Below are 13644 nucleotides of genomic sequence, written 5' to 3'. Positions count from 1 at the left end.
TACCCTGTCTTACAGGGTGAGCGCCTAACATGTGATGTGGGCAGGATGTGGGGGCGGCAGGGAGGAGTAGGGAAGTTCTGCTCCTGAGCAAAGAACTCCCAAGAGGCCGGAGCAGTGGAGTGTAGGGATCTGACACAGAGAGGAGGGTGGGAGGGCAGGAGGGCCAGTGACATTGACATCGGGGTTCCTGCAGGCTGGCCTGACCAGCGTGTCTCCCATGACCTCGTGCAGGTGACTGCTGGCTCCTGGCGGCCATTGCCTCCCTCACCTTGAATGAAGAGCTGCTGTATCGCGTGGTCCCCAAGGACCAGAGCTTCCAGAAGGACTACGCCGGGATCTTCCACTTCCAGGTACCGTGTCGTGCCCCCAACGTTCCCCCTGCTCTCTTACTGCATGTGTGACCAGAGCGTCTGGATCAGAAACTGGAGTTGGGACCCAGTCACCTCTGCTTTAGGAGCCCCGGGCACCGTGGAGTTGGAGCTCAGTCCTTGGCCCCTGGGGAGAGAGGTGTGGCCCTCGCTTGTGTGAAGAGAGCAGGAACAGTCCTCCTCCATGGGCAGGGGCCGCAGCATTGGAATCCTCATCCCCAGTAATCACCTGTCACCTGGGTTTCAGAGTCCCTGGTGGTGCAAAGAAGGTGGGAGGTTGGAGTCTGGCCAGGGAAACCTCAGAAGAAAGACCTGGCGGTCTACTTCCAAAACACTAGGCCTTGGGAGCCCAGAGAGGCTGGATAGTTGGGGTGTCTCTACTTTTTTGGCTTTTGGAAACAATGAGCTTTTGTGTACAATTTTTTTTTGCATGTGGGCACTTGGTTTCATTTCCCATTGGGGTTTTTGTGTAACTACCGGCTTCCAACGTTCATGTGTGTACATCCCTAGACAGGACTGTTGAGTCGGGTGGCAAGCCTATGCTTAATCTGGGAGGAACTACCAGATGGTATTCCAAAGTGGTTATGGCCTGGCGCATTCCCACGGCTTCCCCATTCTGGACATCCATGCCAACAGCCGTCACCATCTGTCGTTTGATTGTAGTCCTTCTGAGGGATGTGGGACCAAACGTCTCTCTGGTGTTGAGTGGATTCCGACTCACGGTGCCCCTGTGGGGCAGACAAGAACGGCTCTGTAATCTTTATGGGAGCAGGCAGTGCATGCAGTGGTAACGGACTGGGTTTGAAATCGGGGTCCTGAAAGGCTGTTGCAGGAAGCTGGGGATGCAGGGAGTAAGTGGCTGGGGAGTTTGGGTTTGGTAACCCCTGTTTTAACAAGCCCTCAGGCAACCGTGAAGAGCACATCATGTAAGCTTGATCACCACTGCTTCAGTGCACAAACCCGCCTCCCCTCACCCGCAATCACGGGCTGTCCGAGAACACTGGACTGCGAGTCAAGAAACTTGGGACTAAGTCATTGTCATGTTACCACTGTGTGCGGCTGGGCAAGTTCCGTGATCCACAAATGCAGAGGCTGGGACAGCTAGCGCTTGTGTCTACAGACTAGTCTGCATCCACCGTGTGCATGGCAAGCAGCATGGCAGCGCCCATAGTTAAGCACTGGGCTGCTAAGCAAAGGGTTGGCGGTTCAAACCCACTAGCTACTCAGTGGGAGAAAAAAATGAGACTGTGTGCTCCCGAAACGATTTACAGTCTCAGAAACCCCGTGAGCCTCTAAGTACCGCTGTGAGTAGTTCTACCTTGTGCTCTATGTCACTGCAAGTCAGATGGGTCCCTATGGCAGGGGGCTTGGCTCTGAGTTAGATGCACAGACAAGCCAGCCACGAGTGTCCAGTAACTGTTCAAGACTGGAACGTTGCTGGTCACAGTGTTCCTGGGACTCGCTCCTTCCGCCGGCGTATTCCCATGAGCTGTGCTTTGTGCCCGCAGTTTTGGCAGTACGGCGAGTGGGTGGAGGTGGTGGTGGACGACAGGCTGCCTACCAGGAATGGGGAGCTGCTCTTCCTGCACTCCGAAGAAGGCAGCGAGTTCTGGAGCGCCCTGCTGGAGAAGGCCTATGCCAAGTAAGTGGACCTGGTTAGGGGCATAGGAGAGGCCAGGCTCCCCCCGAAGGGTCTCACCCACTTCCCACAACCCCAGGGACCCCAGTTCAATGAAGAGCAAGTGCTCTGAGCAACCAGGAAGAAACACATTTGGGCATGAGTGTGTGAGTCTCGTTCACCTGAAGCCTCCTCGCTCGTGGGCCCCTGAGTACTTCCTCTTTCAAACCAAGGGAAGTGCTTAGGCCATTGTGAACTTCCAAAGAATGGCAAATGTATGAAACCCAAAGAGGTCTCCACCATCTTCTCCCCCTTTCACGTGCACGACCAACTCAAAGGCTTCTGTGGCATTCCCTTGATGAGTTTCCTTTCCCGGGACCCCTTTCTGCAACAAGACCTCCTTTCCAACTCTGTTCCCGATGCAGTCCTTGGGTGGATGCCTCTCGGTCTTCAGAGACGGTCTCCATCACCCCCAACCTGTGGCCCCAGGGACCCAGGAAGCAAGGGCTGCACTTTGCTTTCTAGAAGGAGTGGGCGGCTCGGTGAGAGTTAGTCGGAGACCTGCGGTTGGTAATGTGCCTACTGGGTCCACAGTGTGTCCTGAGCTCAGTCTCCCAGCCCAGGGGCCCCTTGCCGGTCTAGCGAAGGGCATGTGTCCTCTTTCCCGACAGACTCAACGGTTCTTATGAAGCTCTCACTGGAGGGTCCACCGTGGAGGGCTTTGAGGATTTCACAGGCGGCATCTCTGAGTTTTATGACCTGAAGAAGCCGCCAGCCGGTCTGTACCAGATCATCAGGAAGGCCCTTCGTGCTGGGTCTCTGCTCGGCTGCTCCATTGATGTGAGCCAGGATGGCGTCTCTGTGCTCCGTGTGTGTGTGTGTGTGTGTGTGTGTGTGTGTGTGTGTGACAGAGAGAGAGAGAGAGAGAGAGAGAGAAAGATGGGTGTGTGTGTGAGACAGAGAGGGGTCAGTGGCTCTGTGTTCCTCATGTGTGTTAGGAGGGATGTGTGTGTGTATGTGTGTGCATGTGTGTGTGTGTGACAGAGAGAGGTCAGTGTCTCTGTGCCCCCTATGTGTACTGACAGGGATGTGTGTGTGTGTGTGTGTGTGTGTGTGAGAGAGAGAGAGAGAGAGAGAGAGAGAGAGAGAGAGGTCAGTGTCTCTGTGCCCCCCATGTGTACTGGGAGGGATGTGTGTGTGTGTGTGTACGTGTGTATGTATGTTGGAGAAGCCACACAGCACTCTGCCTGGACCTACCAAACCAAACTCACTGCCATTGAGTTGATTCCAATTCATAGCGACCCGGTAGGACAGGGAAGAAGTACCCAGGTAGGCAGTTGTGAGACTAACTTCATGGGAGTAGAAAGCCCATCTTTGTCGAATTGCCAACCATGCAGAGGCCAGCCCAATGTGTAACCACTATACCACCAGGGCTCCTCTCTGGACCTATAGGCCTCACTAGAACAAAACAAGACCAACAGAACTCCCCCTGCCATCGAGTCAATGCCAACTAAACGTGCCCCTATAGGACAGAGTAGAAGTGCCCTGTGTGGGCTTCTGAGACTGTAACTTCTTACAGGAGTAGAAAGCCTCCTCTTCCTCCCCCAGAGTGGTGGTGGTTTCGAAATGCTGACCTTATGGTTAGCATCTCAATGTGTAACCACCATGCCACCAGGCCTCATTCAAGCAGGGACTGTTGGAGATGGCTCTATTTACCTGAGACTCAGTGCCACCCCTGCATTCCCAGTCCCACCCCCTGCACTGGGTCCCACACCCGAGGCCGAACAGCACATCCTTGGAAGGCGTCATCGGGTTGTCCGTGGCGAGGTCAAGGTTAGCTGCCTGAGTAGACTTTCTTCTCAACCAGGTCTCCAGTGTTGCTGAAACAGAGGCTGTCACCAGCCGGAAGCTGGTCAAGAGTCACGCGTACTCTGTCACAGGCGCTGAAGAGGTAACGCTGGGCCGGGGTGGGGCCGGGGAGTGCATAGAGTCATGATATGCTATAGACCCCAGGGCTATTTGAGAGACAGAGAGATGTAGTCAAGGACTCAGAGGGTCCAAACTGGCCACTCGGCTCCCTGTTCCCTGCTGCAGACACTCTCTGGGACACAAGAGCCGGGTCTTGCTCCTGACCAGGACAGGACTTTCTGATGCTTAGCCACATAGGAGACGGAGGGCAGCTAGGGCTCTGTGGGTTCTTCCCTCTGAGGGGTGGCAGCTGAGAAGAAGGCGACAACCTGCAGAGATTGTTAGTTACATCCGGCACACGTTCCAACAAGTATGGATGTGTCAGGAAAACAGTGGAAACGCCAGGGTCCCCGAAGGGAAGAGGTGGGAATCCGCTCAGTCAGAGCGTAGGAATGGGAAGGAACACAGCCCTTTCTCACTCTGCAGCCCCAAAGGAAGCCTTATGCTGTGTTTCTTCTCATGGTTTCCACGGATCCTAGTCTGTCTATTTCCATAAAGGACTCCAGAGACTTGCAATAAGAGGCAACGAGCCAACAAAACCACACAGCTTCGTTGAAATGCACCGGACCATCTGGCCTAAAGACAGTGTTGCAACTGAGAAATGAATTCTGCTTCGGGGTTCCTGACAGCCCAGGCAAAAAGGGAAATATGATGGGTGTGCTCACTCTGGCTCCCTATGAAAATGAGCCGAACGCTCACTCGGTGTGCGTGCATTTTCGTGACCATGCGCTTTGAGCAAGTCAATTCATAAATATGAATGGCGCCCTATATGAACATTGGGCCGAGGCCTGATGAAAATACAAAAGAAAGGCCAGCCCTGGGGTCCTAACAACTCGTGTGTGCGTGCATGTGCGTGTGCATGTATGTTTGAGAATGCAAACACGCGTACAGGGATGCCCTGGGCTGACAGAGATGGTACAAACACGGCGTCACAGAGAAAAAGATTCATTTTCCCTAGTGTAACAGGGAGAGAGATTCCCTGCTGCCTGTACCTCTGCCATCTTTGTTAGGAAACTTGGAACCATTAATTCTCTGCCTGTTTGAGATGCCTGTGAAATATTTCAACCTTTGGCCAGAGCTTCTCCAGTTTGTCCATTCTGACTCCTGTGTCTGAGGGCAGCTGTGCTTGGAGGGTTTGGGGAGCTGATTGGTGGTGGTGGTGGGGGTGGGGGGCAAAGCAGATCACCAGGCTTGTCTTTGGAAGTACCTCCAAGGGGGCTTGAACCTTCAACCTTTGGCAGCTGAGCTTGTTACTTGTTTGCACCCCCAAGAGACTACCTTGGCAATGCTCCAACCCAGGAAGCCATAGGTCTTACAGATCTGGGAGCCCTCCTTTTGAAACGGAAGCATCCACGAAGACCCGGCAGCAGTGGCTGCATAGCTTGCACCATCTCTGCAGGCTCAGGCCGCCCCAGAATGACACCCTGGCCCACGGTGGTGGGGATTCCCATTAGGTCCCCATATTGGGCTGGAGCCCATCTCAGTGAACGGTGAAATCTAAATCTAAGTGAAAGCCGACAGAAGCTTGTTTGGGTGCTAGAGTCACTCTTTATTTATTCAATCCAACTGGGAAAAATAGAGCACTTAGCAAAGCCTGAAAACATGTGTTAAGAGAAAATAAAAGTGCACTTGTTTAGGGACGTTGGAGCAATTTTATGCAAATCCACGGTGGCTCAGATGCAAATGCGGGACAGCAGGGAGTTGAGAAACTCAGCACCTGACGTGTGTGTGTGTCGTGCAGGTGGATTTCCGTGGCCATCCAGAGAAGCTGATCCGACTCAGGAACCCGTGGGGCAGCGTGGAGTGGACGGGAGCCTGGAGTGATGAGTAAGTAGGTCCCACCCAAGCCCCAGCCCTCGACTCTCCAGGTGGGGGTGAGGGGGTTCTGTGAGGTAGACAGTGAGGGCAAGGCTGGTGGGACAGGGCCTTCAGCAGCACGGTCTGCTCACAAACCACACAGGAAGCTGAGAAGCAAGGAGTACGTGGGTCCAGGCTGGGAGAAGCAAACAAAAGTCACTAAGCTTAAGCCTTGCGTTCTGGATTTCAGTGCTCTGGCATTTGGAGGTCTGGCAGCTCAGTCAAACTTTTCTTAGCTCAGAAGGCTTTTTGCCTGTCTCTTACCTACCGCTCTGTGGTGCTCCAAAGGGCAAATCGATCACTCTCCATTGGATTCTCAGCACCCACAAGCTCTGGTCGCTCTGACAAAGGCCAAAGCTCTCAGCACCGGGTGGGAAGCACACTTGAAAATGGAGCTTGGCTCGAGGAGCCCACAGGCCACAGCAGGCTGATGAATGGGAGGAAAACTGGCCACTGGGGCACATATTGATCTTCTCTGACAAGATCATTAATGACCCACGAGGCGCTTATGGGCAGGCCTCTCCACAGGTGAGAGAGAAAGTTAGCTAGGGATGGCCTGGCCTACCACTGGGCCCTCCCCTGATGTCAAGGGGTACCTGTGCCAGAGAGTCATTATCTCCAGGGGCAGGAGGAGGGGAAGTATGGAGCTAGCTCTAGGGAGGTGGCTTCAAGTTTGGGAAGGAGCTAGAATCTGCCAGTGTCATCAACACAGAGCCTCCAGGGAGGCTCATAGAATCCCAAATTCCCTGCCGCGGAGTCGATTCCAGACCATAGCAACCCAAAGGACAAGGTAGAACTGCCCCTGTGGGTTTCCGAGACTTTAAATCTTTATGGGAGGAGAAAGCCTCTTCTTTCTCCCATGGAACGGCTGGAGGTTTCAAACTGCTGACCTTGAGGCTAGCAGTACTCCTCCAGATATGCTACTAGTCCAGATAATCACGCATTTCCAATACGCCCTGGAACCCTGGTGGCCCAGTGGATTCTGAGTTGGGCTGCAAACCACAAGGTCAACTGTGGTAGACAGATGAGATTTTCTTCACATCTGAAGATTTACGGCCTCTGAGAGCCAGAGATACAGTTCCACCCTGTCTTACAGGAGATCTCCTTTTGTTGAGTACTCGTGGCACAGTGAGTGTTTCAGTGCTTGGCTCTTAACCGAAAGGTTGGTTTGAACCCACCACCTGCTCTGCAGGAGCAAGATCTGGTGACCAGGCCCATAAAGGTGTCAGCCTTGGACACCCCATGAGGAAGTTCTCCTTGGTCCTGTGGGCTGGCATGAACCAGAACTGCCGTGGTGACAGGCGGCAAGACGGCGGTGAATCTCAAGTGCAGCCTTAGGAAACGTGATTCCATGCCACTTCAGCATCCTTGCGGCTGCATCTGCGACCGTTCCCCTCGGGGTTGTGGCATGAAGGAAGGCTTGGTCGCAGGGCCCTAGACGAAAGGGTTATCAATTTCTTGTTTTGTTGCCTAGAATCAAAGAAACCCTCCAACCTCAATAGTGCCCACCACCCTAAAAGGCTGGTGTGACTGAATAAAACCCCACATTTTGGCCATTTTTAACAGACAGTTATTTGCCAGCCTGCCAAAAGGACTTAATCAGATCACCTTGCCGCCATCACCTGCTCTCTGCCACTGGAACAGGCTGGCAATGCCCAAGAACGGATGGGGTGACAGCTGAGGTCGTGCTGCCTGTTTGGGGAGGGGGAGGTCTCTGAGGGAATGATGCTGGGCTCAGACTACTGTCTACTTAACTTTTTTTGCACTTTATTCTTTAAAATTTTTTAAAGTTTTATTAACACTTCACTCATATGCCATATAATTCAATCATATCAAGAAGAGTTGTACAATTGCTACTATATTCAATTCTAGAATGTTTTCTCCTTTCTTATACTCATCATTGTTCATGTAATTTTCCCCCCTATAGACAGTAATTCTTTTTTTTTTTAGTACTTATATTGGGGGCTCTTACATCTCTTAACACAATCCATACATTCATCCAGTGTGTCAAGCACATTTTCACATATGCTGCCATCATCATTTTCAAAGCATTCTCCTCCCAATTGAGCCTCTGATATCAGCTCCCCATTTCTTTTTCTTCCCTGCCACTCTCCCTCATGAACCTTTGATATGTTATAGATGATTATTTCCATATCTTACATCATCTTCTGTTGCCCCTCACCCACTGGAAGGGGGTTCTAGATTGATCCTTGTGATCGATTCCCCCTCCCCCACCCCCAGACTCTAATCCTACTGGTATCTATACTCTCATTGCTGGCCCTGAGAGTTTTATCTATCCTGGATTCCCTGTGTTCCGGGCTCTTATCTGTATCAGTGTGCATGTTCTGTCTTATCTGATTTGTAAAGTAGAATTGAGGTCATGATAGTGGGGTGAAGGAAGCACCAAAGAACTAGAGGAAAGTTGTGTATTTCATCAGTGCTATACTGCACCCTGACTGGCTTGTCTCTTCCCTGTGACCCCTCTGTAAGGGGATGTCCAATTGTCTACAGATGGGCATTAGGTCTCCACTCCATGCCCCCTCACCCCCAATTCACCTTGGGTATGTTCTGGGTTTTAGATGCCTGATTCCTGATCCCATCGACACCTCATGACAACACAGGCTGGTGTGCTTCTTTCCTGTGGGACTTGTTGCTTCTGAGCTAGATGGCCACTTGTTTATCTTCAAGCCTTTATGACCCCAGACACTATATCTTTTGATAGCCAGGCACCATTAGCTTTCTTCACCATATTTGCTTATGCACCCATTTGTCTTCAGCCATCATGTCGGGATTGTTAGAACAAAGTGTTCTTGTATTAAGGAGTACTTGAGTCGAGCCCCAAAGTCCATCGGCAACCTTAATTTTTAGCATATAGATATGAATAGATAGTTGTATTCCCCTCTCGTTATAGACATATTTACATATGTACATGCCTGTATTTAGGCCTCTATAAATGTCCTTCACACTTTATTCTTTTTACATTTCTAAAAATCAACTGGGATATTTAGGCCAGCTCTAAAATTCTCCAGCATGTTCATTTACCTTGTGTGTAACAAGCACATTCTGAAATTCGGTTCTCATCAATTGAACAACCACACCCCATACCTCATTCCTATGACCCCCCAACAAAACCAAAAAGCTGTACTGCCACCAAGTCGATTCCTACCCTAGCGACCCTGTAGGTCGGAGTACGATTGCTCTCCAGAGTTTCCAAAGCTGTAAATCTTCATGGGAGCAGACAGCCTCATCAGGAGCAGCTGGTAGGTTCAAATCCCCAACCTTTCCATTAGCAGCTTGATGCTTTAGCTGCCGTGCTGCCCGGATTCTGATGAAATACAACGTCAGTGAATAAAGAGGGCCTGGAAACTCTGCAGCCTGATCCCCCAAGGAATGTAAAGGCCAGGTGGAGAAACAAGGCAGACAGGCACACACAGCCTGTTTTATGCAGGGGAGTCAGGATGTTCTGGTCTACCTGAAAGTACCCAGCAGGAAGGGTGTTTTAAAAAATGAATCTGGATCCTGCACAGCTATGCAGGCATTGCACATATATTTCAGGAAAACCTAACTTTCTAAAGGTCAGGTAGTTGGAGATGGCATTTGAATAAAGTGCCTGGAGAGGGAGTGAGCATGGCTATGGAAAGGCCACCAGCAGGAGGTCTCCCCGGTGACATCATTTCAGGGAAGTTGCCATAAACTGGCCTCACTGTCATTCTTGCAGACTCAGGAAGTGGACATGACCCCTCCATGAAGTGATGGTCAGGTGCTAATTCACTAATTGATTTTGCGGTGCGTATATAGCTGTCTTACGACAGGAATTCCCACAACTCTGGTCTTGGGCGTCCCCATTCCTGAGATCAAGGGTATCATAATTGGAAATGTAAATTTTGCCTAAAAAGAACCCCATCGAGGCAACCACAACTCCTGCTTGCCCACGTCTCACATCAGAGCAGAAGTGGGCTGTCTAGCGTCCTCTTTCTTCTCATTGGTTTTCCGTGGTCGACAAAGTCCACAGCAGAGAACTCAGCGATCCAACAGTGTCTACATTACAGCCTAGCGAAATTGATGGCATTCTTCAAGTTGTCGCTCCGACTAACCTACCCTCGCTGCCCTGGCCCGTCTTTGAATGACATAGTCGGTTTGATCCCCTAGAGACAGATCCGGAGGAGCCCTGGTAGCATACTGGTGAAGAGATGGGCTGCATGATGAAAGGTCATCAGTTCAAACCCCCCAGTAACCCCGTGGGACAAAGATGGAGCTTTCTACTCCTGTCAAGAGTTAAAGTCTCAGAAACCCACAGGGGGCAATTCTACCTTGTCCTATATGGTTTCTATGCATCAGAATTGACTTGATGGCTGTGAGTTTGGTTCTGAGAGGTAGATCTTAGAAGACACAATGCTCAAAGCAGATATTCTTGACTAGCTAAGATAAACTATTGTTTCAAGAACTGGGGGGATAATTTGGGTTTAGGGTTTAAAGATTCCAACCGAAACCAAACCACTGCCATCAAGTTGATTCCGACTTATAGTCACCCAATAGGACAGAGTCTAATTGCCCCCGTGGGTTTCTCAGACTGTAACTCTTTGTGGGTTTAGAAAGCCTCTTCCTTCTCCAGAGGAGCGACTGGTCGTTTCAAACTGCTGACCTTACAGTTAGTAGTTCAACTTGGACTCCACTACACCACCGGGTTCCTAAACATTATCTCAGGGGAAAAGTTTAGGGAATTCATCCAGCTCCAGAAAACCTAGATTCCACGAGAATTTAAGCTTCTCTTCTGCCTCCCCTCCCGCCCTCTCCCATAGGGCTTTCAGTGGCTGATTGGCCAGAAGTAGCTCACTAGGTTTTTCTATTCAGCTGCCTCTGGGTGTTTTTAAGCTGACAACTTTTTAATCAGTGGCAAGTACATTACCTAGGGCCTCAACATCCCTGCTCCATGCCACCCTCTGAGAGCCCATGACCGGTCCGCATCCCTTCCCCAGACTTTTGCTACCACATACCATCTTCATGCCCCTTCCGTGCCTTTTCAGCATTCCAGCCCTTTGGGGGGAAGCCAGCTGCGGTAAACATCTGACACTACTCTGTTTGCCTCCAGCGCGCCAGAGTGGAATCACATCGATCCCAGGCGGAAGGAGGAGCTGGACAGGAAGGCGGAGGATGGGGAGTTCTGGTGAGAGGGTGCTGTCTCCGGAGAGCTGCCCTGCAGCTATGGGTTCTGATGTGGGGTGGAGTGTCTCTACGGGGTCCATGAATGTGACAAGCTTCCAGAGTATGGGGGAGCTTAATTTTTCTCCTCTCTCTGCCCTTGTCTAAACCCACCTCTATCGCAGCAAGTCGAAAGCACTTAAACCAAGCTCGTGGGCCCTCCTTATGAGTTAGCCACCCACCTGTCTTCCACAGTTTCTGTGTCTTTCCTACCAAGTAAGAGCACGGCTGTCCTCTCTTTACTGTCTAGTCCAGAAGTCTCTGAGCTCCAGCTGACCCTCAGAAAAGAACCGCCTTTACTCAGAACCATCGTAAGGACACCCTTGTACACAGTGCAAGTGAGAGGAGGGAGTGGCTTCTCTGTGCTGGAGATCACGAAGAATGAAGTGGGGACTGCTGGTGGGAATGTAAAATGGAGCCACTGCTGTGAAATCCACTCGGGCACTTCTTCGAAAAGTTAGAGCCCCCATACACCCAAACCAAACCCACTGCCATTGAGTCTGTGCCGACTCAGTGACCCTACGGGCAGGGTAGACCTGCCACTGGGAGTTCCTGAGGATGGAATTCTTGATGGGAGTAGAAAGTCCTGTCATTGTCCTGTGGACCAGCTAGTGGTTTTGAACTGCTGACCTTGCAGTTAGCTGCCTTACTTGGGATCACTATGTTACTAGGGTCCCTTTTACTCCTAGATATATATACCCCAACACATTGACGAGAAGGACAGGACAGATACTTGTCCACCAGGGTTCACTTCAGCACTTGTCCCAATTACTCAAAGGTAGAAACAACGCGAGTACCCTCAAACGAAGAATGGGAAGACAAAATGCGATACATCCAGATAATGGGGCATTTCACTGCCATCGAGTCAATCCCGACTCATAGCAACCCTATAGGACAGGTAGACTGTAACTCTTTATGGGACTAGAAACACACTATCCTGGGGAGTGGCTGGTGCTCTTGAGATGCTGACCTTGATGGAGGTTCGCAGCCCAACGCCCAACCACTGCACCGACTCATAAAGAGTTCACGTCCCCATAGATCCTATGGCATGGGTGAACCTTGGAAGCATTCTGCTGAGTGGAATGGGTGAGTCACACAGGACAAGTATTGTTTGGTTTCAAGTATGAAATCGCTAGAAGAGGGAAATCCATTGAGACAAACGGATCGGTGGCTCCCCAGGATACTCATGTCTACCAAGGGAGCTGGGAGAAATGAGTTAATGCAAAAAAGGTGGGGGGGCGTGCTAAGAATGACAATAAAAATGAGTTAAATAGGAACCAACCTTTTGTGAGCTTACATGGCGGTAGGGGCACCGTCCATACGACCTCCAGTTTAGGGTCAGACTGCCTAAGTGGTTGGGTAGGTGAGGCAGGCACTCTAATAAGGGGGGAGGAAGGGCAGGGAGGGTACCTGTGGTCCATGGTGTCTGAATCCTTGGATCAGGGGACTGTATGTACCTAGAAACGTTTCCACTTGGCCCAGGGCCTCTGAGGCCACTCACTGGCTCCTCCCTGGGCCCGGGAGCTTGAGTGTCACCACTTTTCCAGCCCACCTCTCCTGACAGGGAACCCTCTGGTTCTTCCACCTCCCCAGGATGTCCTTTACAGATTTCTTGAGACAGTTCTCGAGATTGGAGATTTGCAACTTGTCCCCGGACTCGCTGACCAGCGAGGAGGTGCACAAGTGGAACCTGACCCTGTTCACCGGCCGCTGGGTGCGGGGCTCCACCGCCGGGGGCTGTCAGAACTACCCAGGTAAGGTGCAGGGCCTACCTGGTGCCACGGCTTGCTGTCCCTCTTCAGAGACTCTTGGAAGAATGCCTTTGGAGTCGGCTCTCTGGTTTCTGGGTGCTCAGGAGTGCCACTGGTTCTTCCCTTGGGGGCTTGGGGGGGCAGGGCAGTCATGGTGGCTAGTTGAGGTCCTTCATCTGCTGTGTGTGCACCTTGAGACCTCTTTACCCACCTGTTCCTGAAGGGTGAGCTTCTTGCTACTAACCACGCTCCTTCCATCCTGCACCGGTGGGCTTCCACCGTCCCCATCAAACCGCAGTGTCTGTGGACTGCGCTGTAGCAGTGGCAGGCTCAACCGGACCGGACCGCTAGTCCCAGGGCAGCCGCCCTGCTTTCGGCTTGTGCCTGAGTTGCTGGTGGAGAGGCATGCACTGGGGCAGGGGACCGCCTACCCTGGGACTTTCAGGAGCCACCGCCAGGGGGTGGCAGCAACCTCCCCTCTGCACTAACCCTGGACTGCATCTGCTGAAAGGTGGGGAGCCTTGTGGGTCACAAGCCCCCATTAATACCTCTGCAGGCTCCTCCTAGGGTGAGCCTCGCGAGCTGAAGCCTCATGAAGAATCTCTGAAAATGGACCCACCTTTCTAAGGAGGAGGAAGGCATGCCATCCAGCTTTCTCCACCGCCACCGCCTCGCCTTCTGCCCCATCCCCAGTTTGATGTTGACCAACGATGGTGGATGATGGACAGGGCCGTCCCAGGCCACCTCTGAGCTGTTGGGAGTGACCTGATAATAACCCCACTTGGGCACACACCTGAGGTCTTGGCAAGGTTCCCTCTCCACCCTCACCCAAACCCACGCTGCTGTGTGGAGCTGCAGAGACAAGACCTTATCCAGTAGAAAG

The 13644-nt window shown here is 51.8% G+C and overlaps 1 protein-coding gene across 1 annotated transcript in view; it reads left to right on the top strand.

Annotated features, from left to right (window-relative positions):
- The window catches only part of CAPN8 (calpain 8), a 98518-nt gene that overhangs the window by 49247 nt on the left and 35627 nt on the right, over positions 1-13644 (top strand). Inside the window, exons 3-9 of the mRNA XM_075540585.1 lie at positions 232-350; positions 1877-2010; positions 2658-2826; positions 3854-3937; positions 5696-5781; positions 10901-10975; positions 12604-12764. Of these exons, the coding sequence (XP_075396700.1) occupies positions 232-350; positions 1877-2010; positions 2658-2826; positions 3854-3937; positions 5696-5781; positions 10901-10975; positions 12604-12764 (828 nt within the window). The remainder of the gene's footprint in view (positions 1-231; positions 351-1876; positions 2011-2657; positions 2827-3853; positions 3938-5695; positions 5782-10900; positions 10976-12603; positions 12765-13644) is intronic.

This window comes from Tenrec ecaudatus, chromosome 1 (genome assembly GCF_050624435.1).
Source record: "Tenrec ecaudatus isolate mTenEca1 chromosome 1, mTenEca1.hap1, whole genome shotgun sequence".
NCBI lineage: Eukaryota > Metazoa > Chordata > Mammalia > Afrosoricida > Tenrecidae > Tenrec > Tenrec ecaudatus.
The sequence above is the reverse complement of the archived record's forward strand: the minus strand, read 5'-3'. Positions and strand labels throughout refer to the sequence as shown.